The sequence below is a fragment of the Crassostrea angulata genome, chromosome 1 (assembly GCF_025612915.1).
Source record: "Crassostrea angulata isolate pt1a10 chromosome 1, ASM2561291v2, whole genome shotgun sequence".
Lineage (NCBI taxonomy): Eukaryota > Metazoa > Mollusca > Bivalvia > Ostreida > Ostreidae > Magallana > Magallana angulata.
Genome location: NC_069111.1, coordinates 29,125,449 through 29,151,567, shown reverse-complemented (window position 1 = coordinate 29,151,567; position 26,119 = coordinate 29,125,449). Strand labels below are relative to the sequence as shown.

General features: G+C 33.6%; 3 protein-coding genes across 6 annotated transcripts in view; 2 read left to right on the top strand and 1 right to left on the bottom strand.

Moving 5' to 3' along the window:
• Nucleotides 1-1,966, top strand: part of LOC128179495 (coiled-coil domain-containing protein 73-like) — a 118,856-nt gene extending 116,890 nt beyond the window's left edge. The window contains exon 15 of the mRNA XM_052846926.1: nucleotides 1,198-1,966. Coding sequence (XP_052702886.1) covers nucleotides 1,198-1,746 — 549 coding nt within the window. The 3' untranslated portion in view covers nucleotides 1,747-1,966. The remainder of the gene's footprint in view (nucleotides 1-1,197) is intronic.
• A 348-nt stretch (nucleotides 1,967-2,314) lies between these two features.
• Nucleotides 2,315-18,936, bottom strand: LOC128187178 (gamma-tubulin complex component 5-like). Of its 2 annotated transcripts, none has more exons than XM_052857436.1 (23): nucleotides 18,840-18,936; nucleotides 17,562-17,668; nucleotides 17,173-17,284; nucleotides 16,448-16,547; nucleotides 16,116-16,195; nucleotides 15,507-15,772; nucleotides 15,217-15,306; nucleotides 14,712-14,805; nucleotides 14,335-14,560; nucleotides 13,913-14,115; nucleotides 13,331-13,446; nucleotides 12,905-13,137; nucleotides 12,671-12,784; nucleotides 12,295-12,541; nucleotides 11,702-11,864; nucleotides 11,316-11,378; nucleotides 10,578-10,669; nucleotides 7,168-7,246; nucleotides 6,748-6,868; nucleotides 6,298-6,458; nucleotides 3,545-3,759; nucleotides 3,071-3,171; nucleotides 2,315-2,789 (listed from the first exon to the last, which is right to left on the bottom strand). In XM_052857436.1, the coding sequence occupies exons 1-23, from the start codon at nucleotides 18,903-18,905 to the stop codon at nucleotides 2,719-2,721; spliced, it is 3,120 nt and encodes a 1,039-aa protein (XP_052713396.1). In that variant the 5' UTR covers nucleotides 18,906-18,936; the 3' UTR covers nucleotides 2,315-2,718. The 2 variants fall into 2 exon arrangements, with proteins under 2 accessions (XP_052713396.1, XP_052713403.1); XM_052857443.1 differs by having other exon boundaries at nucleotides 16,116-16,192.
• Nucleotides 18,937-18,975: 39 nt separating this feature from the next.
• Nucleotides 18,976-21,971, top strand: LOC128187190 (uncharacterized). 3 transcript variants are annotated; one of them, XM_052857463.1, is made up of 2 exons: nucleotides 18,976-19,149; nucleotides 19,396-21,971. In XM_052857463.1, exon 2 carries the CDS (start codon nucleotides 19,404-19,406, stop codon nucleotides 20,079-20,081), a length of 678 nt encoding a protein of 225 aa, XP_052713423.1. In that variant the 5' UTR covers nucleotides 18,976-19,149; nucleotides 19,396-19,403; the 3' UTR covers nucleotides 20,082-21,971. The 3 variants fall into 3 exon arrangements, with proteins under 3 accessions (XP_052713423.1, XP_052713415.1, XP_052713430.1); XM_052857455.1 differs by having other exon boundaries at nucleotides 18,976-19,158; XM_052857470.1 differs by having other exon boundaries at nucleotides 18,986-19,068.
• Nucleotides 21,972-26,119: the final 4,148 nt, after the last annotated feature.

Here is a 26,119-nt window from a genome sequence, read left to right as displayed (position 1 = left end):
TGGCTCCAGGACAATTCTTCGGCCTCACAAGAAGGTTCAGAGTTTGATGTAGTAGCTAAATATCCCATATATAAACAATTGTAAAGGATCTTTTTGAGAACTGCAATACTCAACATGTGATATGACTATAAAATTGAAGCAGGCAGCTATTTTTTCATTAGAATCTTTTTGTATTACTGTATTGAGTTATTGCCCTTGATTTATTGATTCTTGATTATTTTAATTAATGCATCCACTGTTAACAAATTATTGTGATGATTATTTTTATACAATAATAAATATTCAATGTATATAAGTTGTTCTGCATAAGTAGTTTTGGGTTAGGCCGGATTAGTTTGTTTATTTTTGATTTCCAATTTTTAGATACTATGAATTATTTTAGGCCGGCACATATATAGGGACAGTGTCTATTGCAATGTGACGAGCGATTGTCTGGGGTTAAACTTGAACAGGTACGGATAGATTGAGTGTGTGGACATCCCTGCTCTTTCTAATCTTCGTCTCCCTGCTTGCGCTAGGTTGAGCTGTTGGTGCAAGTGTGCAGTCATCCCTGCTTGCGTTAATGTTGGTACCTGTTGAGTTGCATAGCTGTGCGGTCATCCCTGCCTGCGTAACGTTGAGTCCCTATATATGTGCAGGAGCGGTGATTAAAGTTTGCTCTTGTGAATATTGGCAGCAATCAGGGCTATCCGAGTTCAAAGGGGGAAAAATGGATTTTATTTATACAGGATCTACATGTATTTTTGTACATTGTCCAGATTGTTTGTATTATGACTCCATGAAGCTGACTTTATCATACCTATTGTTCCTCAGGTGAGCGATGTGGCCCATGGGCCTCTTGTTTTATATCAGAATCAGTTATTAATACTTTCAACAAAGAGCTTATCGACTGCACATATTATTACGTTCTAAATAGGTTAGTTACTGTGTACAGAAATTTGTGGGGTTGTCAACCTCCATAGAAGCCGACGCGCATTCTGTTTTGTTGAGGACCAAAACTTTTTTGTAAATTAGTGTATAGAAGAAAGAAATGTGATGTAAATGACGTTGCATCCACTGTGTTGCCATTTAAATTTATTCAATGACGTTGCACCATTAAGTCCAAGGCATAACAATTTGTTTTGTTAAAGGTGAAATTCAACATTCATTATAGAACTAATTCATTAATATTTTTCACTTTGTTATTTGGAATTGAAGCTTTCACAAACCTCTGTGGAGAGTGTATCGCATGATGACGGTGACAAGGACCTTTTCTCAGACTCCGATGACAATGATACAGAAGATGGACCCTCAAAAGCACGGACCCAGGTCTCTGATAAAAGTCTCCCTGCTACCACTCTGCTCATCGATGGGAAGAGGGTAGAGTCTAGCAACACTCTGGCCTTCTGTGTGGATGACTTTCTTCCTGATCCTTCTCTCTCCAGAACCAAAACCATCACTGAAGACACCGAATATCCTGAGGACTGCGATTTGGAAATTGCTACAAAATTAAACACTTTCAATAACAGGGAGCTTAAAGGCAAAATATCTGATACTATGGTATCTGAGCCGTCTTTGACGGGCAGAGACACGGTATCTGTGGATTCAGGAGAAGATAATGTGTCTGTTCCTAAAACAATGTTTCCAGCTCTTGAGATTCCCAGTGCTCAAGAAATCATGGTATCGGCAACAACTCTGTCCAACCAGTACAAACGTACAATTGATGCCATACTGAATAAAGGCAAAAAACTCAAAACTGACAAGTGACACTGCTAATAGTTATTAGCTTATCGTAATTGTTATATGCCTTTTACTTGGAAAATGCCATCATTACTTTGTTATGGAAAATATTTTTTTGTTGCTGTACTTGCCACATTTGTTAATGGTTCTTCAATTTTAATGAATACATGTAAATGTCACTGCTTATTTTCTATGTTTTTAAGTGGGGTTTTTTTTTTCATACATACTCCATCAAAATAAAAAGTTCTTCAAGCAGTTTTTTAAATAATTGACCTGCAGGAGAGAGTTTCCTACCATATAACGACATGTCTTAACATATTCTCTTAAAAATAACAATTGTTAATTGCTATTGCACAGATGTTGACATGTAAGACATATTTCCATGATGGATGGTTGTGGTACATGTAGAATTTACAAAATGGAGGCCCTCTAGCTAAACAACAAATTGTGAATGCAATACATATATTCTCACAACAGGCAACTTTACATATAGTAAGATGAAAATTTAAAATTATTACTTCTGTTACAAACTTTCCCACTCACAACTTGGTGATTACTCGGATTCCTGGGGGAAACCAGTAGATAACACAGAAAATTGACTTAAAAATATTTTAATTTCAAATAAATGTCTGTTAAAATAAAATACGTATCACAGATATATAACAGAACAAATTCAAAAACTCCCTCAATTGTGAATTTGCCACCTTTTGTGAAGATTCTGGATACAGTGTATACGAATTCATCACCATCCCAGTAGCATAAATGTTGAGAGAACATAAATCACTACCATTAGTCTCCTTTGCGTGGCATGAACATTCAGCTGTGTCATAGATCACAGAAGTTTTATCAATCTCTATATAACACAAATATTCATTGGTCAAATTCACAAGTTATCAATCACTATCCACTGAGATGAGCAAGTAGCTATGATTGGTCGCTCGTTGTTATTTATCACTATTCAATGAGATGAACAAGCTGCTATATGTTCATTGGTCGCTATCATGTCACATGGGCTCTTCCTTTTGTTAAGTGTTCTGTAGATGTGACTAACGCAAATGCTAGGGACTCCACTGAAAATGAAAGAATAAAAATCAGCAAGTGCATACATTCTTTGAAGGTAGAAATTAGTGATACATGTATTTTGAAAATTCTTTTCTAATTAATTGGAGTTGTTTGCAATTTGTATGCATTTCCAGAAAATACATGTGAAAAATCATTTTTTTCAGTTGACATATTTCTTTAACTTTCTGAGAAAAATAGAAAGCAGAAAGAAACCAAAATGAATTTCAAGATGCTGATGCATGTACCATTATTTAAGAATATCAAAGTCATAATCAGTACATGTACTTACAATGTGGAAAAGACCCCCTCTTGATGACGTTGTTGAGGAATGTAGAAAGAAACAGAATACATCTGGAGAACTCAATCTCCATACCCTCAATAGTCTTCAAACTGCAATACAAACAGATGGTTATTCTGCACTTAATACAAGTTCCCTTAAATATCATCTTTTGAGGACAGACAAGGGAACCATTCCAAAGATATTTCATTTCATGACAGCATCTTTCATTTTAAACAAGAAAAAGAGTAATTATAAACCACATCCAACCCCCTTCATGATGAATCATTTTGATGACTCTAAACCAACTATTATTCATGTGCGAGAAATTTTCATGAGGTTTGCAAAAGCCTCACTGTCACGAACAAGTCAACTAATGTCCCTGGTATTTTGTTTTCTAGATAATCTGCATCTTCATCGCAAACCAGTTTATCTCCATTAAATCGCAAAATAAAGTCATGAGAAATCAAATTTGGTTTACAGTACCTGATTTCATGGATGCCTTCGTCCCAGAGAGCCTGAAAGTTCAGGATCAGGTTGAGGACGTTCATCACTGCCTGCTTGAGAAGCTTCACCATCTTGTGCAGGAGGCACCGCTCGTGTATCGTGTTGACATATTTATTGTGGATTGCAATAATCTGATCTAGATCTTTGGCTTTCTCCAAGTCTTGCTTAAATTCAATCCCTGTGCTATGTAAAATCTAAATAAGAAAATTTAAAGAGTGAATTAGAGGAGAAATGCATGCCATAACTATTAAATTACAGGTAATCTGATTTTTATTCTGGTAGGTGTTGCATTAGAAAAGAACTGGTGGAATAAATAGAGATGTATCTTAATACAAAATTATTTTAATTGCAACTAATGAAAGTTTAATGAGATCAAAAAACTCTTACAGAAACTATTGTTTCTTTTCATTAAATTGTCAAAAATTCTGTTTACATTCTGATATACAGAACATTCGATTACTAGTATTCTCTGTATGCAAGTTTACACGGGTAGGTTAAGGCAACTCCGAATTAAATGACGGGTGATATTATGATCAATTTAAACATTGTTTATTTTTACGAAAACAGCGCTGAATATTAATATAAAGTGAATGTGTTCGTCACGATATCATTTTTCTACTTCGGAATCCAGTCGATCTTTGAAGCTGCCGTGACTTCGGAATCCAGTCAATCTTTGAAGCTGCCGTGCCATGGTATCGCGTGACAGTTAAAAATAGATAAATTTTTTACCTTACCAAAAATTCAAAAAGTTTAACACTACCCCGAAGTTCATTTGTATGTATTATACAGTAATTCGATCAGCAATTTGTTTTGTTAGTTTTACTGTTAGAATCCTATTGTTGATCACATAAAATAATTATTGTCATTATTTATCGGAAACCCCCTCGACTTAATCAATTTCATAGAAAATATTACGAACTTTTCAAGTAGTTTAAGTCATATATGCTTTTGATATTTGCCTAATTCAACTTTCATAATATTCAGGGTAGTGTTACACTTTTGCCTTTTTTGTACACACTGACAGAGAAAAGGCCGGTCATGCCACGTAAATGTCTATCTGCTTACCTTATATCACTCACTAATAAAACAAAATATCCATGCCTGTATTATCCTGATTATATCCAAACTGACATTTATCTAAATCTTGTTTATCAGTATTAAATAAGTCATATTTTGGCATTGTTTACACTGCATTCCGACAGGGTTGGCCGGGAAATACCAGTGCTGGGAATTAGCGGTGGTAAATACCGGTATTTCCCGTCCCGGTAAATACTACTGTTTTCCACTAAACTGGGAAATACTGGGAAATACAAATTTATAATCTTTATTTCTTTAGTTTGTTCAATGTAAAACTTATGTTTATGATAAAAGATATTAACAGTAAGCATCAAAAACCAATTTTATATTATACTTCCCCATTTCAATGTCAGTTTATAAATCTTAAATTCACCAGTTCACCTATTCCAAAAGATTTCTATAGCTGCTAATGTACAAATTTTAGTTCAGTTTTTTTAACTTCAAGTTTTGTGTTTTACAGATTTATAATTCAAAGCACAAAATAAACTGTTATAATTAGTGTTGGTGTTGTAAGTAAAAATTCAATAATCACACATGTTTTTTTAATAAATAATTACACTTGACAGTTTTGTGCTCCTGTTTTGGGGAGATATATACTATGAGTGGGGCTAATTGGCTTCTTCTTAGGTGTGTTGCATACTGAGGTAGTGACATAGTCACACTTTATTTTTCACAATTTTCTTGCCCCATTTTCATATTCACCAAATAACCAGAAAATGTAACCTTTGATATCATGTTTATGATAACTGTGTAGATGCACCTATACCTGATTAAAGCCTTAAAAACAAATTACAATGGTATATGAATGAACCATGTTTTGAGTATTCATAAGAGATAACCAATGCATTACTGACCAGTCAAAACTTGTTAAAATCAAAGACCATTATAAAATGTCATTGCTGACAAGGTGTACTATTGTCTACATCCCTACAGATTTAATTAAGACTAATGTCTTAAGTATGAAGTACTATAATATGTAGTTGTACTTTATTTCCCAGTATTTCCCGGGAAATACCAGTAATTCCCGGGAATTACCAGTATTTCCCACCGTCCTGGGAAATATGAGTAATTCCCGCTTTTTTGCCAACCCTGCATTCCGATGATTTGTATCCTAACATATTTGTCTCCCGACATTGATCTTCTCTACTAAACATGCATGTGACATCATCAATGATAAATATACATAATACAGAGGAATCGAAGATATATTCAGTTAGAAGAGTTTCTAGTGACATTTTACGCCTGTAGTTTTTATGATTTAAATCAGAGATAAAGTATAAATTGACATGTTTCTGATTAAAATATGACATCATACTGCTTATTGTGATGTCATATCTATCAGAGGAAATTTGATTGCTGAGAGTTGCCTTATCATACCCGCATAATTTCATCACAGTTTGGTATTTTGATAAAGGTTGAAGTAAATTGATTTATAACATTTTCTCCAATCATATAAACAAAGTATTAATTCAACTTTTCTTGCAATCAAACCACTGAAGCATTGAAGGATGGACAAGTCTATACCAAAAAAGTCTTCATAAAACCCAAACAATATTTTTAAACCACACTACATTGTACACAGGTTTTAAATGATGAGGCATGCTGCAATAGAATCATCAAAAGATATGTCAAAATTTGAGTCGGAAATTAAATACCCTGGTCATGATATAGTTGTGCAGACTGTTGACAAAGTACGTCAGCCTCATTCTGAGAACATGCATGCGGTGAATGCGTCCCTCCCTGGGCATGTCCTCATCAAGATGAAGAGAAAACTCTGTCCCCGAGTGACTCTGGAGCCCAAGGTCCTTCTCCAAGTCTGAAACAAGGTCACATTTTTATTGTTCCTGTGGTAAGTTTTTACTGCATGTAAACTTGGTTTATGATTATTCTCAAATGGATCTTTTTATGTTACCTAGTGAACTGCACTGTTTAGATTAAAATGATACATGACTACTACTGTTTTAAAATACACCATCACAACCAATTTTCAGTGCCAAAAATATCTAAACCTTATGATTTTATATCCAATTTAGTTGAAAAATATTACAACAATCACTGAACAAAGAAAAACAACGAACATCTTTACATAACCATTGTGTACATACCACAGAATCGGAGCTCGTCCAGGCAGTACTTGGCCCGCTTCACCTGCAGGAGAAAGGTGAAGATCTGGTTGTAGATTGCCTGACACTTGGAGCTGATGACCACATCCACTGGCCAGGGCACCTGTTAAAAGAAGATAGAAAAGAATTATATCACGCATCTGTGTTTTTTACCAGGCAAAACTACAGGGCACCTGTCAAAAGAGGATAAGGAGCTATACTACACATCAGCCAGATACAAGTATCAGATATCTCTGAGTTTCCAGATAGACCTATTTTTAAAGAACTAAACATGATTGATACACAGAAATTTAAGTACAAGTGAGAGAAAGGACAAGTTTATTTCAAAAGAAATTTTACATTTTTGAGACCTTCAATTATGATATCAATTCAATAACTACTATAGTTTTTATTTTCAAATACCTTATAGTGCAGTTTGATGCAGTCTGTGATATTAATGGGACGCCGGTCTTCCGGCAACTCCTCAATACTCACATACAACCTGTACATTAGACGATTACATATATACTAGTAATCATTTTATAATAATAAAATGTGTAAAACAAGATATATTCAGAATTTCTACCAACAAATGTTATTTATTTAATGAAATTTACAATCAAATGAGTAAACCATTAAAACTTTTATGTATAATTTTTTCAAAAAAATTAACAAGAGGCCCATGGGGCCACAATGCTCACCTGAGCAACAATGGGCGTTCAAAAGATATTGTGCACTATGGTCCCTCGGTAGAAAAACAAAAAATAAACATTGTAAAGTATTCGAATTTTACACTTATTTTTGTATATATGTAATCTTTGACATCGTACCTTCATGAAATACTATATTTTACCAGAATAAGAAAATTCTACGCAAGATATAAAACTAAACATTTGGTAGAGGTATACTGTTAAGTTGTTAACTTCCAAATCCCTATATTTTCGTTCTGCCCCCCCCCCCCCACTTTGTAAAGCGATCAAAATATATGAGAGCATATAGGTACATTTTTTTCATCAACTACTCAGTACTTACTAGTTATTGTATTAAAAAAAAATAATAGTTATTGTTTTTTATTTTAAAAACCCTACATGTATAGATGTGAAGAAGAAAATTGTACCTCAATGTGCTAAATTCCTCAAATTAAAAACATTCAAAAATTTTATTTGCCTTCTCCATTATAATTAAATGACTGTTATTTACTTCGCGTATAAACCAGGATAATTTTCCGCTGTGATATTCTTAGGAATAGCGATAATTACTTTATCCCCGCAACACAAATGTGTCAGAAATATGGAAACTGTTTTAAAGATGTCGTTTTTATTTACTCGTGTCTGAAAAACTATCAAAATTGATGTAGATTTCACATTATTTATTGTATAAAGAGAGGGCCCCAGAGAGAAGATATATACAGAATACTGTGGAATCATTAAATTTCGTAGGGGCCAATTTTCGTGGATGACTTAAATTTTACAGGTTCGTGGGGACGTAATTTCGTGTATTCATATATATCTACAAAAGGGAATATGACTTTATTACCCTAATTCATCAATTCATGAAGGATGTTATTTCGTGGATGAGAGGTACCCACGAATTCCACGAAAAATGAGCCACCACGAAATCTAATGATTTCACAGCATCATTCTTTTATTTTGTTTGTACAAGAATTCATAGAGATTTTCTAATGTTCAACCAAAATTTCAGCGTCAATTGTTGAATTATAAGCAAGATACAGAGCTCACAGTTCGCCTAGGTTTGATTCATATTTTGTTCACATGAGTTTATTACATTCAGCTTATGATTTTTAACTTGGTATTTCCTATTCAGCATTTAAAATGGAAAAAAAGAATGGCCTAAGATTTTATATTCTTTTATTCACTCAAGACCAGTTCACTGGTATTTGAGGTTCAAAATCAGTTTATACAAATGTACACAAACACAGTGAAGGATCACATGTACAGTAGGAGTAATAATGACGAAAAAATGTTAAGTTTACAATACAATAAGAAGTTAAAGTTGGTTTCTGAACGAACAGACTTTGAAAATTTTCTAAATAAATATTGACAATTTTTTTACTTTTTTAATCTTTAGTTTTTAAGATCTGTGTACAAACATAGAATTGTGAGCAAATCTCTGTATCTTGCTTATAATTTGAAGCTTAACACTCAAATATGGTTAGTAAATAGAAATTGAAAACAATTAAACACAAGAAACATTCACTATAACAAATAAAGAACACAATTTATTTTTTCGAAATGAATCATATATATATATATATACATGTATATACCTACATATTTCCGTCAGCAATGTCAAACTTTATTTAAACTGAATAAACTCGAGAAAATGCCGAGCATGGCAACAAAACCTATTGCATTAATCTACCATTACGCAAAGATAATGCCGATCGAATTACCGATAGAATGAATTGTATTTCATTATTTTTTGATACATCAGATTTTGCTTAATTTGCGCAGGTAAACAGTTAACTGTTTGATTTACCAAAGTCTCTGTTTGATTTGATACGTAAAAATCACAAAAATAATACAGACGATAGTTCCCAGGTTACAAGCAGAAATAATGAAAACGAAACGAAAATCGGAACAAGCTAACACCAACGTCATGTGTGAAAACTGTCAACGCATTGAAATATTTAGCCTCAATTTACTTCACAAAATCGGCAACAATATATTTTGCATGTTTCAAAACTTTCCTTCATACGCGAACTGTTGCACAACAAGCAAATTCATCATAGTCAGATCGACCCTTTTTCGTATAATGTTATGGCTGCTTTAAACAAAGAACCTCGTTTTAGAAGTATGGAATACGAGTCTAGGTAAAATGGGTATGCAAACCCGGGCCGTGGCAAAATATAAGCCAAGGCAGATCGACAATCGTCAATTCCAAATACGCATTATTTTGCAGCAATATTTACAGCGAATACAAATATACTAGTCCATCAAATATCCTGAAATTTTAATGAGATTGGCAAATTAATAACTGCCAATCTTTGTTTTGCCCAGACCTAGTCTTACCTACCCATTTTACCGGATGCCGGATTACCGGATGCCGAACCCGAAGCTATTAAACTGATTGAAACGCGCATTTCCTTTATTATTATTTTCGTAATAACTCAGATTTGAAACAGAATTAGCACTTAATTTTTGCAATTTATATTTTCCTTCCCATAAGGATAATTTATGCTAAACTACGTTGAATTGGAATCAGTAGTTCTTGAGAAGAAGATTTTTAAAAATGCACCCCCCTTTTTCTACAGTTTCAAGGTTTTCTCCGCTTTGATTACAGATCGGACTTTTATTTTTGCAAATTATATTCGCCCTCACATAAGGATGCTTTGTGCTAAATTTGGTTGAAATTGGATAAGCGGTTTTAGAGAAGAAGTTCAAAATGTAAAAAGTTTACAGACGGACAGACAGACGGACAGACAGACGGACAGACGGACGACGGACAAAATGTGATCAGAATAGCTCACTTGAGCTTTCAGCTCAGGTGAGCTAAAAATTGAAAAGAACATTGTCATAATGAATTAAGGGTTACTTTCGCCCTTCTTTACTTGAAAATGGATTCACCAATTAAATTCGCCCAGACAAGATTGTGTTTAAATAGCGATAAATTGAGCCTTTGGAATTTGCCAAGTTTTAAATTCGCCCAATGATAACGATGAGGAAAGGGGCAAAAATAAAACGGGGGCGAATATTTTCTAGTACGGCATATAATACTGGTATCTAGGTATCTATGGAAAATGCATCTGCATATTATATCAGATAAAATAATGGCACACTTTCCAGCATACAAAAAGCATTAGTTTCTCTTACCGACTAGTCTCCTCTGGATAATGGGTCTGTAAAGCTTCCTGTAGGATCAGGTTGACAGTAGAGATATCTCTCCAGTGACTGTTGAGGCGTATCTGTCAGCAGAAAGGGGGGTTCATGATACTGTAGATTCCTTATTAAACGCGAGCAATCAATATCTGTGTAAAATCGTGAGAAGCACCCTTCATGGAATTTAAAATCTCGCCATTCTTTTTCAGAGTTTAGAACAATAAGAAATAAGGTAAAGAGTTCTGTGTTTACATTTTTTATTGTCGCGATTTGATACAAAAAATCAAGATTGCAGAATTAAGTACTGGTACTAGCGTAATATAAGGAATTTACAATACATGACACATACAATGATACTTGTAATGATACACAGTGTTATTACAAAAGAATGGTGGTTTATGTGGGTATTAAGGTTATGAACATTGCTTAACAAAAATATATAACCAGTGATGTTGAAGATGTTAATTTTGTTCTGCAATGATATCTTCCTTCAAAGATAGCATGAGGTACAAAAGAAAACATTTTAGTGTTAAGATACATGTTCATACCTTTATTTGAATTTATTTAATATTATTCAGATAAAGTTAAATTGTAAAAATATGTTATCATTGATCATTATGCTACATAGAAGAAGGTGCTTATTCTTCAATATATGGAAGGTACTACCGGTACAACTATTGAAAGTTTGCCTTTAGTCCATGCACTCTGTGTTTTCAATGTCAAACATCCTACCTTGTCAAATATAGGGGTGTAGAAATCAAACATTGTATCACCAGCTTCCATCAGAAAGAAATGCTGAAAAAAGGAGCAAATGCAAGTGCTTTTTTCAGCTTATTTGAAATCCCTAAAATTACAGTCAAACTTCATAATCTCGAACTAGATGGGACTGTTTAAAACCTTCGAGATATCCGAGTATTTGAAATTTCAATGGTAAAACACTTAAAAAAATAAGTGGTTTAGACTTACAAATCACTTCGACATATCCACTGTATACATTCAAGATATCAGTGTTCGAGATATCGAAGTTCAACTGTAGTTGCAGCAAACAACTTTATGAAATGCAAAATGCGAAACAAAGATGAACAACAGTTGGTTGACTGTATTGGATCTCGTCTCACCCTCATAGCTGCCAGGTATCCCATCAGTCTGTACTCCTCCTTCAGGATCTGGACTAGGCGGGTACACACTCGGTAGTACTTCTGACTGATGTGGGGGTACAGACACTTCCTAAGGACAAGGTTTACCGGCTGTAATCTCTCTGTCTCCAGTATACTCAACATCCTAATGTAAGAGAGAAGAGAAATTCTGAAAACTTTTACATTTCATTCAATTGATACAGAGAAATTCAATAGGCTTTCTACATTTGTCATAATACAGTTAAGAAAAGTGTATTCACATGGTGCTCCCTGGATGGCTTTCTGAATAGTGATCAATCAAAAAGTTAATGATTGACCTTTCACTTTAAATTGTTGTCCAAATATTTCACAAACAATCCAAAATTATACAAAATTTGTGCAATATCTTTCGAATTATTGAAACAAGTAATGAAAGCTTCAATTTCAACCAGGACACAAACCCAAGACCTATGGGATAACAGCCAGGATTTTTACAGTTGAGCCACTGAAATCTGACAATCTGACTGATATTCAGGCACCTATTAACCCAACAACATTATCAAACACAGGACAAACAAAACTAAACTGGTTCTCACTTGCTATCCTGCTCTTCTTCATCTATAGATCCTTGTAACCGGACATTACAGGAGTGAAAAATGTTCATGAAGTTAATCTTCAACAGTGGATCAAAAATTCCCTTCATTTTCATCTGCCTGTCAATCTGCTCTGGGTACATGCTGATTTCAGAGGGCAGGGCTTCTACAAAATCATCATGTGGTCGCGTCCCCAGCAGGTCTTGGAGCGATTCCAAAAATGACATGTACAACGACTTTTCTTTGTTCACTGTAATACAGCATCAAATACTAGTACAAAATTTAATGTACAATGTTAAGTTTTGCATTCCATTAAACACATATATGTACAACAGCCCTGAAGTTTGACAAAGTTCTATTAGTAAATTCCATTGCTTACCTCCACAAACATCAGCCAGTTTTCCAAGGTCCTGTAACATTTCCATGGACTTTCCTGCCAATACCACCTCCAAAATAACAGGCTCCAAAAACTCAGGGGCCCAGTGAGAAGAACCTACAAATTTTAAATGTACATTTACAAATACTGACAAACAAATCCTAAAACTACAATATGACCATCTTTAAGATATGAAAATGAAACAATAATTTGCGTTACCTTCAAAATAATACTTACCTTTAGTCTTATCTATAGAGTTACTGCCCCTCTGTGATCTGTTATCCATGATTGTCTGGGCATGCTGGGATAGCTGTACAGAGTTACTCCCCCTGCTAGACTTGCTGTTGTCAGTACTCCTGATGGTATGCTGGGACTGTTGGACTTCATCAGGCAGCACCGAGTCTGCTGGTACGTGTATAGTGAAGGCTGTCTCCCAGAAACTCTCATCCAGAGATTTAACATTCTCATTCCTGGTCAAAATGCATTAATAAAGATAAAAGTTAATACAGCTGTAATAATGATGTTGTTTTGTGTTTTGTTTCAATCTCCCCCTCCCCCCCCCCCCCAAAAAAAAAAATTAATACACATAAGAATACCCCTTTCATGCAGTAATTCAGGTGTTGAACTTCTGGCAATATAAATAAGTTTCTAAATTCTTCCTACCTTTTGAGGATGAACTCTGCTCTGGGGTCGACTAGATTTCCGTTAGTGATCCACTCATCTATCACCTCTATGTAAGGCTTGGTGGTCTGTATCCACAGTGGGATCAGAAGCTCTGTCTGTTATGGAAACAAAATAAAAAGAAATGTGAGCAAATATTGGACCAACAATTTTTTTTAAAGAATCAGACGTGGTTGATTCATTCCATCTGGCCAAACTACATGTATATTGCATCAATATTTATTACACTAATATATACATGTATAAATGCAATTATTGGGTGGAACTAAAAGTTTGAAGCGTTGAAATTTATAGAAAGAAAACATCAAACATGAATATTCTGTGGTTTCATTATAAATATTTATGGACATTGATTTTCATGGATTTAGTACATCACAGTTTCAAGGATACATGAATTTGCAACCAATGATGCCATCAATTCAACATATAATTATTCACATTCACTTATTGCACTTCAATGAACATTAAATTTCATAGATCCGCTTCAAAAAGTAGGTATTCAACAAATATTGATGAAATCACAGTACTTAATTAAAGTAAGAACAGTACAGAAATAAGCCTTACAATATCTGAAGCATTCTGTCCCAGCGTGTCATACTCCACCACAGTATCAAACAGTACACTCAGTAGATAGGACGCCCTCTGACAGTTGTTGACCAGCCAATCGGCTTCTCTGACTCCTCTAATGTACACAGAGTGTAGCACTTCTATCTTCTTCAGCCACAATGACAAATCTCCATGCAGCATGGCCAGTGTCATTGTCTGCTCTGAAAATAAAACAACTTTTACACTTACACAGGCCATTATACTTCACACTTATCTTCACCTGGCCTAACTTAGGAATACTTGGTGCTTCTCAAAATCCATTTCAAAACTAATGAGTACTGTATAAATCCATACCGTTTATCTCAATGTAAAGACACTTGTATCAATGTGAAAATGTATAATATCAAGCCATTCCAAAAATCTGCAGAATTTCCACCTACCTTGCTGTATTATTTTTTTCTCAATTATCGTCAGCTCTTTCCTCAAAGATTTAATGAAGTTGGAGATTGCATTAGCGAATGCCTGGTAGGTTTGGCAAGTCAGGCTGTTGGGGTCTGTGATTGACAGGTCACATGACCCACAGATAGACTCCTCCTCAAAGCATAACAGACGATGTACATAGGAGCCGTACTTCGCAAAACAGGAGAGATAACTTTCCAAAGAATTCTGCAACATGATACCATAATAAAGATTAAATAAGAATTACATGATGTAAAATAAATGTTAGCAAATAAAGATGACATCCTAAAAAGAGTGAAAAAGAAAAGGAATAATGTAATTATAGAAATTCTTTTTGTTTTGCAGCATTAAAACTTACATCTGTTAAATGCTGGACAAAAACATTTTCTCTCACAATGAATTCCTCTCCATGTAGAATAAACACAAAGGAGTCTGTCACTCCTCCAAGAATCCTTAAGAACATGAAAACATTTTGGTAGAATATTAAATCAAGACCAACTGCATCAATTCACACCAAAAAAAATCCATTTTTATTTCCTCTGGAGTTCATTTCTATCAACAATTATGCAATTATCACATGAATAGATCAGGTCTTAAGAAAGCTACACAACACAAAAACTCTCTTCTACTCCACACCTTAACAAAATCAGATACACGTGTACAGCTGTAGCTTCAACAGCGACAATATTACAATGCTTTCAAGAAGGGGCAACCTTGAAGGTTTAACATGTTTCGGGGGATTTCTCACTACTTCAGATTTCATAATTGTCAAATTAAACAAGTATATGCAGCCTTTTTAAATAGAAAAATGAATATTCTCATTTGAAAAGCTATTGAGAGCCCTGTTGATTTAATATACTCACCATAACACTTCCCTCAGGAGCTGTATCTCAGAGACAGTGATGTTGTTGTGGTTGCTGTAGATTGGATCAGTCGCCTCTCTGTATCTCTCCCTATCAAAGCAAATAAAGTAGAAAGAATCCTTTTACCATAAGATCAGATGTTCTACTCCTGGCTTAAATATTAGATTGAATTTTCAAGACTTTTCATCAACAAATTTGCTTTAAAATTAATTCGAAACAGTTTCATACAGTGCAAAACAATGTGTATTATAAACCCCCTTCCCTACCCTCCTTTCAAACAATGCAGTTACCAGTCTTTCTTGAGGTTTTCAGTTGAGTGGATTTCCTCTGGTCGGTTCTGACCACACCAGTACTGGACTGTAACATTCCTGGTCAACCAGGTTGTACCAGATTCTCTGGGGTCCGGCTCCTCCTCTACACAGAATGTGGTGGCATCCACTGTAATGGCAGACAGGCTTGGATCCACCACCCCATTATCTGAGATTTCTTCAACAGGTTTCGGCCCTACAGGAACTATTGTTTCTTCATCACTAAGGGGATCCCAGTCAGACTCTGACTAAATGTTCATAAAATCATAATAAGATAAACAAGCTTCAAAATATGCATGTATAAGTACATATTATTTTAATATTATTATAATGATAAACAACTGCAATCTATTGAGTCTTCAACTTAACTGATCATAATTCTTAACTCTAGGACAATAACTTATAATCTCTTCTTTTTAACTTATATACAAGAAACAATAAGTTTTTTAATTAAGTATCCATAACAGAGTTCAAATCTTCAAACTTTCCTTATCACATGATCATTTCAAAAGATCATAAAAAGTCAGTCAGAGAGAGAGAGAGAGAGAGAGAGAGAGAGAGAGCAAATTTGTGTCCAACATAAAAACGTACATCTGAGTCAGCATATATTGTAGAGTATGTCTCCTCTCCTTCCCTTAGATACGCTCCCCAGTCAAAATCATCCACCACTTCTTCAGGTCAATACATAAATTTATTGTTTAAATCATAATAAACATGATGTACTGTGTTTTTGCAAGCAATGCATGCACTGAATGATAAATTTCTATGGCATAAATGCTATATATGTATAAAATAATGAGCTTATTCAAAGCCAAAATGAAGTTCAATGAATTATAACATAAATACGATTTCGTTATCAACTTTTTGAATATTATTGAAAGGGTCAATAAGTTTCGCATATTTATTTAGATTTTTGAATGTACCTGGGACTTTCAGAATTTGGGGTTTTTCAGTGTATGCTGCATGGGTGGGGTTTTCTCCAATATTCAGTAGCAGCAACAATAAACTGTAGTGGGTGTCTGTCTACAACATAAGTAACAAAATCATATCAATTTACTTGTCACTCTTACTTGATTTGCAATGTATGCAATGTAATATAACATCTGTAACACTATAGAAAACCTTATCAAACTTTAAAATGGAATTCCGGGATTACAAACATAGTTTAATACTTCATTAAAAAAGAAATAAATATTTGTGGATTTTAGATTTGGCACAAAGGTCAATTTAATATTTTTTGTCTGTAAAACATATATAATTAGAGATACATGTACATGTTTTTAAGTAATAAATACAAATCCCTTAAAAGAGACGGCCATTATAAAGGTCACAATTGTCCATCTTGCAAAGGTTATCATTTTTTTCTTTAAAAGATAAGCAAACTTAAATGCTCATTAAAAACTCAGATCCAACAAGCTTTATTTGTCGGCCTTAAATATTTGGTGCATTTTAATAATAGGTACATGTAATGCATTTTATAGTGCACCAAGTCAAATGGTTGCAGTTCAAACTGCAGTAGTTTGCTTTTTAAATACAGATGAGAGTTTATCTGGTAATGGTATTTTGAAAAGGGTATCTTGTAATTGTAATTTTGGAAAGGGTTAAATAAAACCTTTCAATGAAAAAAAGGGGAAAAAAATTGCTATACTTTTCCTGTATCGCGTCCTTCAAAACAGGGAGTAGAGAGGAACTGGTCACAAAGTCTCTGTAGACTGTTCTTTTTCTCCAACTGGGAGTGGATCTCAAATTTGTCCAGCATTCTGTAACAAAACAACAATATTTAAAAATATGATACATTATCACTAATATTATAGTGTACTTATTTAATATAGACACAGTAATTCATTATTTTCTATAAAAATGGATGAAAAAATGTATTCCAAATGTTGCTAGTGTTTAAACAATAATCTTGATAAAGTTTGCTTAAAAACATATTTATGATTGTATGATTTAATTGTGTATGCTTCTACCAACACTATCAAAAGAAATTCCTACATGTAATCTACATTTAATTAATGAATAATTAATGTAGTTTACCCATTGAGGGATTTGGTGACTTTGTGGCTATCAACACTCAGGAAACGATGAAACTTGAGGTTTGTCAAGGCAAACTGTACACATAATCCGAAGTTTTCCTCCCCTTCCTGCAAAAATATGTTCAATACTATTTTATGACCAAAAAAAGTTCATGCACAAGGGATGCAATTTTCCTAACTACTGTGAAATCATTAAAATTTGTGGGGGCCAATTTTCGTGGATTAGTTAACTTTAACAGGTTCGTGGGTACGTAATTTTGTGTATTCTTTTATACCAACATACAGACATATGATTTTATAACACTAATTTGTGGAGGATGTTAACTCGTGGATGAGAAGTACCCACGAATTCCACAAAAATTGAGCCACCATGAAACGTAAAGATTCCACTGTATTTAAACTATATGTACTTCCAACTTGGAAAAGAACTTCTCTAAAAATTAGCTGCATTATTCTATTCTTGGATACAAAGGAGACAAAAAGTAAGAACGATATTTGGGAATACAAGGATATTTACATAATCATCAATTATATTGTACATAAATGCAAGTACATTAAGTACTGCATGTTTAAGGAGCTATAATGGAGTCAATATCATTGCATCAACAATATCAGATCGATATCAATTCAGCATTGCAGCAATTTAATATTAATGCTGTTGTCATTGTCATTTTTTGAACTTAAATTATCATACATTATTTATTATTCAAAGCACTTGCTTACCTAACTATTGAAATGATATCCAGTTGATATAAATGGTGCATGGGTCAAACAATTAAAGGACTATATACTGTATTATGTGCATTGTTAAGTCATTTTTCATATATAATTTTGTTTTGATAAAACGACTTAACAATGCACTGGCAAGAAATGGTCCTTGGTGAGAATTGGTTGCATCCCAGTAAAGTTAAAATTTTTATTAGATGCATGTTAAATCAATTTGAATCGATATTGATACAGCTACAGTATATATTGACTGTAATTGACATCAACAACATGGTTGGTCATTGAAATGCATGACAGATTTATGTCAAGTTTGCAAATACATTAGGATTAACGTATAAATTAAAATTCGTAGGGAACTGAGGTCCGGGGAAAGCTCTGATCTGCTGATTACTTATGTAAATGACCATGATACTTGTGGATATGGTGCAAGTCTAGGCAGAGTTTTAACTCAGAAAATAGACCGTTTCACAATGTTTACAACCTTTCTCTTCACCGTTTATTAAGTCATTTGAAATTTTCTACAAGCTGTTATGAAATTATTCTACATCAATACCTGGAATCCAGTTATTTGATTAACTAATTTTTTGATGTCATTTTCTATGTTCAGCCACCGCGCCATTTTTGTACTCTCGGAACTCCTCGAGAATATAGGTTGAATATCGGGTTTACATATTGAGATATTCCGAAGATTTTCAAAGTTTACGAAAAATCTCGCTGTGCACGAGATAAATACAAAGCAGAAGTTTTCAGAACCCAGGAACATTTGTTTGGCGCCTGGCAGTGTAAACAAACCATTTTTTAATTCCTTCTTAAAGAAACGTGTTGCTGTATGTAAAGATGCTATGGTGAAATCCCTGAATAACGTGCATTATGTAAGTTTCGTGTTTCCCACTGGAAAGGCTGTGTGGCATATTTTTATCTGTTTTGACCGGTTATACACCAAATCATAAAATGCGATTTCGTAATGCGATATAAAGTCCATGTTTGTCGTGTTTATGTTTGTTGTTCACTCCATGTAAAATATATCGTTTAATTTTTTTTTCATAGACAGCTAGTAGACGTGTACAAATTTACTTATGACCCTGTGATGATATTTCCCTTTTTTGCAGATGAAAGTATGTCCCAAAGTGGTTGTTACTGTTGCAACCCTGTGCCAGCAGGTATGGACGTTGACAGTGCTCTACATGAACTTGGAATGATCAGTTCTGTCACAAACAGCAGAAGGGAATACTTGCGCGAGCGAAACAGGCACACTAGAGCAAAAGAATTGACTCAAAGTTCCCGATTTAAAATTGTTCAGATAGACCCTACATATGTGACAGGTTTTAGTTCTAGTACATCTACAGATCCAGGATCTCCATTTACAAGTGATAAAGATTCCAATCGTCCAGCACATTCCATAGAATTTGGAACAGGCTATAGGGATCCAGAAGAAGAGGCAAATATACGACGGAACATGAAATGTAGGATAACTCGAATGTCCAGACTAAGAGCTGGTCGTTATCAGAGGTTCCGAAAGCCTTACGAAGTTCCATGGCGGATAAATCAATCTCTTCCAGAGACGGAAATGAGGCAGACCGAAAATGAGTACCTGCTTTCAAAATCCAACTCTGCTTCGCCGATTAAAGCACCATCTGAGACGTCATTGACTAGGTCAAGGTCGCTTGGCAACCTTGACATTGCGAAATTAAGTCTGAATGACTTTCTTGACAAGAAAATTTCCCCAGCTGAAAAAGAGGAGATGGAAAAAGTTTCGAACCATTTAGAAAACCTCCATGTTACAGAAAGCTCTTGACGAAGGATTGTAATTTTAAAAGAGACCAACAATATCCAAGCTTATGTCTGTTGTATAACTGTATATGGGTGAAAGATTATATAGGCTCTTTATGTTTAATTTATTTTGAGTGAATATTTATTCTGAATGAGAGAAATGATTTGTGTTTACAGACAGTTGAATATTTTAAATATGGATAAATTAAAGGATAAAATCTTAATAAGTGCGCTACAGTATTTTACAGTATATTCAGAAATATTTTGGAATTCTATAATGAATTCAATATTGATAATATATTGATTAAGTGACTGACTTATTTATTTGTGTATCATCTATATGTAACAAGTGCATAGACTTGAAATTCAAAATACATGTAATTTTGGATAAACTTGAATCTTCATTCTACTCAATTTTTTATCTCAGTCCCATTTGATTGCATATTTTGTACTAATTTGAATGATTAAATTGATAGAATGTACATGTAATTACACTTAATTGTTTCTTGTCCAAATACTAAACACCACTAAATATTTTACAAATGAATGTGTCAAATGCATTTCACCTCTCTTTCTTTTTATTTGGGTTTTTTGGTTTTTTTTTGTTTTTGGTTTTTTTTTTATGGATAAGTGTTCCTATTTTCAGAAAATTTTATATTCCTTAATCCTCTTTTATTTTAAATGGAACTGCACACGGCCCATTATCTTCTTACTTAACATTCAGTCAATAACCTATTTCTGATCTTTTGAGGAACACCCATTTTCTGTGGTATATCACTTTTTAGTCCGCATTACTTGCTGCGGTTTCATTAAATAATTAATATTCTTGGGCATCTATTTCCGAAGATTTAGTGGAAAATCAAGGGTTCGTACCTTTGTGGAAATTATCCTTTTCATAAAATAGTTTGCTAAAAATTGCCCTTCAATGAACATTTATCTTTCTTAAATCACATGAACAACAAAATCTGGTATTTATTAATGAAACCACAGCATTTAATTTGGTTTGCATCTTGTTCAAAAATGGACAGAGATCAAATTAATTTCCCAAAATGATTATTCATGTATTAAGGCACTCACTATACTCTCTGGACTACAGAAACGGGAATTTTATTTCAGTATATTATTTTTTATTTGGACTATGTGATTCTTTATCAAGGATCCAAAATGGATTTTCCATGGTTTAAGATGACATTTTGAATTCCGTTAAGGAGGCTGGGTGGTCCACAAATTTTCCACCAGATTTACTTAAAATAGAAATGCCTTTATTTTAGCCATAATCTATTACTGTGGTTTCATCAATATTCGTTGAATACCAATTTTCGTGGATTTCATTGTTAAGTTGATCCACAAAATTTAATGTTCATTGAAGTGCAATTTCTGTTATCATTTTGTATTGATAGGGTCATTGGCCTCGAATTTACGTACATTGTATCCTTGAAACTGTGATTTTCACTTTATCCACGAAAATTGATATCCTTGAATATTAATGAAACCATGGTATTAAGTAAAGAAGCAATCCTTAAATTTAAGTTTCAAATGATTTTTTCCCTACACCTTTATATAAAAAGCTCTCCTTTCAAAGGAGATTCAAGTAGTCTAAAAATGGCCGTGACCATCCAGCAGAGCTTTTAAAAGATGTAATTTACATATGCCAATTATAGATTTACCTTTTTGTCTCAGGGTATCATTTTTCGAAGAAGATAAGGTCAAAGTTCTATCACATCAATATATAATTTTCTGTACAAGTTACAACTTTAAGTGAAAAAGAATGTTCCAAAAGGAAATGGTGAATGAATGAATGGTTTAGTAGCTGTACAAGTAGATAAATGTGTGCTTTTCTTCATAGGTGTTGCACAGGTAAAATGAAGATTGAAAATGTTTATTTTAAATAAAGTACAACATTCATATCCTCTAAGTTTGATTCCTTTTATTTCTTACTCAAATTAATTGTAATTCACAGCTCTATAGAAACTGACAGGACTGAAATCTACACAACCCAGTTCTAACCAGTATCGATTGGTCAAAACCTTCAGCAACCTGAGAAAAATAATCATGGACTGCACGAAATAATCATGTCAGACTCAAATTCCCATATAAGACGACCTTGCTATTTATTGTACTTAATGTGCTGATATACATTAACAATAATGTAGTTAACTTTACTTACTCTTTATGGTCGATTTATTAATTTGTTAAAGAAAGATGTAAATATAAACAATAAAATGCTTTTTTTTTTGACGATCCATGCGCGTTATGAAGGTTGCGATCATTGCAGACAAAATTACGCAGGTTATGCATTTTTCTGCAATGTCGCTACTTTCGCATCCTGCATGAATCACTAAAGAAAGCATGCAAATTATTGAACTGGACCTGCCCTAATGGGATTAATACACCCGCAATGCTATTTCAAATGGGACAAATATGAATTTAATTTAAGGTAACTAAAATAACTATTTATCATAAAAGTTTATGTCATAATTAAAAATTATCACAGAAATGAAAATAAATATATTGTTTAATAGAAAAAATTGAAAGCGTCTGAAATTCACTGTAAATACATATTTACTACATTTACAGATTTCTGTATCCGATGATTTTTTCTTCTTTTTTTTTAATAGAGAAAAAAAAAACACATTGACAATAACACCTCCCTTTGCAGTAAATGAAAATAGCCATTAAAAGCTCTTAGATAGACTAAACCTTCTGTTTGTATCTAATCTGAGTCTTTATAGATGCAATTAGCCGTTTCAACAATTTTCTCCTTTTCGGTATAATGCAACTCCATATCTCAAAAAATTTATCTCATAGGACTATTTTTTGTTGATGGGCTTGTTATATGTAAGTTGGATAAACTCGAAAAACGTTATCAAAATTTTCATACTTCCTTTATTTAAGGTGGCTCTCATGTTTGCTGACGTCACGATAGGAATTGAAGTCGGACTCGACTTAAACAATAATACAGATAATCTTTACAACATAGGCCTAAAATGAAATATTTCAAATAGCTTGAAGACAGTTTATTATCAAGTAATAACGATTTAAAAACGTGACATACAAGAACACATTTTATCCATAAAATTGTTCTATCTGAAGATCATGTTTAGGCAACTAAATAATTGAAACTTATCTTCATGCACTCTTATGAGTGAGATTAATGAGTCATTGTCGGACAAAACCAATCTGATTAAACTACGTATCTCTACAAGAGCGCATGCAGAGCGCAGAGAGATCTGACAGAAACCATTGAGGGTCTTATTCCATGACGTCAGAATGAACTTTGATTTAACTAATCAGACGGCAAGTTACGGTTATTAGCTCACCTGAGCTGAAAATTCATGGGAGCTTCTCTGAACACATTTTGTCCAGCGTCCGTAAACCTTTTAGCTCACCTGAACCGAAAACTCAAGTGAACACATGGGGTCAAAATTTTACAATGAAATTAAATATAGAGAAATCTTTTAAATTTGTCTCAAACATCAAAGTTGAGGCATCACCTTTATGAGATCACCTTCATCATATTACATGTATAGAAAAATCATAGTTATTGATTTTTATAAATATTGATGGCATTTATTGCAATATCGTACATAATCATATGTGACAATATTGCATCATATACATGTATGTAAATTTCAAACTGTATTGTATATGATACAAATTTTATCATTATATATTTACATCTACCGAGTATGATTCCCTCTATTTCTTACGGAAACTTATTGTTAATTCATGGCTCTATAGAAACTAACAAGAATGAATTCTACATGTCCCGTTTATCGATTAGTAGAAACCTACAGCGACCTAAGAAAAATAAAGGACTGAACGAGAAAATCATGATTATGTCAGATTCAAATTCCTATAGGAAACGATTTGGCTGTTTCTTTAAGTTAACGTATTGATTTACATTAACGGTAATTTAGTAAATATTATATAGTTACTTTTTACAATAAATTCATAATAAAATAAATTTTATTGTATTAAAAAAGATATTAATATAAGCTGTACAATGTTTTCTTTGATGATTCATGCGGGTTATGAAGGTAGCGACATTGTAGAAAAAATACATTGCCTGCGTTACCAATAGATAAAAGGGGCCTGTAGATTTCAGTCCTTGTAGTTTCTATACACCCCTGCGAATGTGTCCGGGATGTTTTCTTTATCGTTGCTAAGTATGTAATAAATCCAGAGGTGCTCGAATGAAAGTTCACGAGACTTAACCGATATTTGCTCAGTTCCTGTGAAATTTCGAGCGGAAGCATAAGTGTTCGGATAATATTCTTAAAATACGTTAGTACTGGTCGTTTTTCATATCATATCATACTTTGATTTATGTTAAAACATGACAATCTTTTAAGATGTGTGTCTTATCTTACCATCTAGCGGTTATTTATATCAAATGGTAATATTCAGAACAGAGTTATCGTTCGTGTTCAACCACGTTAAGATGGTTGAAAATATAAACATTGGGTTGCTTAATAAAATCATAGCCATGTTTGATACTTAAGGTGTGCAATATTAGTTTTAAACAAAATAATGGTGTTTGCTTTGCATAAAAACTTTGTATATCAAGCCATTTTCAAGGAACATTTTGCATAAAATAGTATAGTCTGTCTCACTATTGATGATATTACTAGATCAGGCGCTGATCGAAAACTAATCCTCATGGGAATCTCTACAAAGCATGTTAATTGTTGCAACAGCAGACAAAAACTATATTTTGTATTGTCACATTTATTTCTAGAACACATTTTATCCATCAGTTAATGAAGATAAAGTTTAAAATCAATAAACCTCTAGATTTTATATTTGACTACAAGTACCCAGATTCTATGAAATAGACTATAAACATGAGGCACGGTTTTTACTGCGGAACTGAAAGAGTCAAATAAAACCACGTGGTCTAAAATTTAAAGCAATATGAGCTGCAATTTTCATGTTGAAATTTTTTATAAGAAAATGTTATTTTGTACTAAAATGACAAAAAATATCATGGTTTTAAAATTTCTGTTAGCTATGTTTTTGTGGGAAAAGCCATTAAGAAGCCTTAATTGGAGCAAAATTGAATTATTGTCGTCCTGTACAAAAATTGATATGCTATAAGGGAAATCTTTCTCCTGACAAAAATTAATGATTTTTTAAAATCTTATTTATCATAAAAGTTTAAGTTACAGGCAGACTTATCACACTAGCAGGTTATTGCAGCAAAATAAATTTCTATAATATACAGCTCATATTGCTTCAAATTACAATAACATTCGCAGGGGTGCCATAGAGCTATAAATGAACGATAAGTTTCCGTAAGAAATAGAGAGAGTCATACTCGGTAGGTGTAAATATAATATGATATTATCAGGCAAGACAGGCACGTAGCATCGTTTTTGAAAGGGGGGGGCAGACTCATCCAAAAAATCTTGACAAGCAAAAAAAAAAAAATCAAAAAAAAAAAAAGAGGAAAATTTTAAGTTTTTCAAAATCTTCAAAATCATAATCCGTGGGGGGGGGGGGGGGGTTGGGGGGTTGGTTATATAACTTCAATTTCACTCCTCATTTCCTTATTCTCATATCAATTTTTTACATACTCCAAAAAAGTTGGGGGGCCAACTCCATGATAATTTCATTTTTTAAATGTAAATTTTAAAGAATTTGTTGCTGCGAGAAAAAGTGGGGGGGGGGGGCAGGCCCCCCCTGCCCCCCCCCCCCCCCCTCGATGCTACGTGCCTGATTATATTGTATAATATTTACATCTACCGTTCATGATTCCCTCTATGTCTTATAGTTAATTCATAGCTCTAAAGAACAGCTGTAGAAACTGATAGGACTGAAATATACACGCCCTGTTTATCGATTGGTCGAAACCTACAGCGACCTAAGAAAAATCACGGACTGCACGAAATAATCATGATGATGTCAGACTCAAAGTCTCATAGGAGACGATTTGGCTGTTTCTTTTAGGTAACGTACTAGTGTACATTAAAAGTAATTTAGTGCATTTACATTAATTTTAACAATGAATTTATTAATTTGTTAAATTAAAGATGTAAATATAAACAATAAAATGCTTTT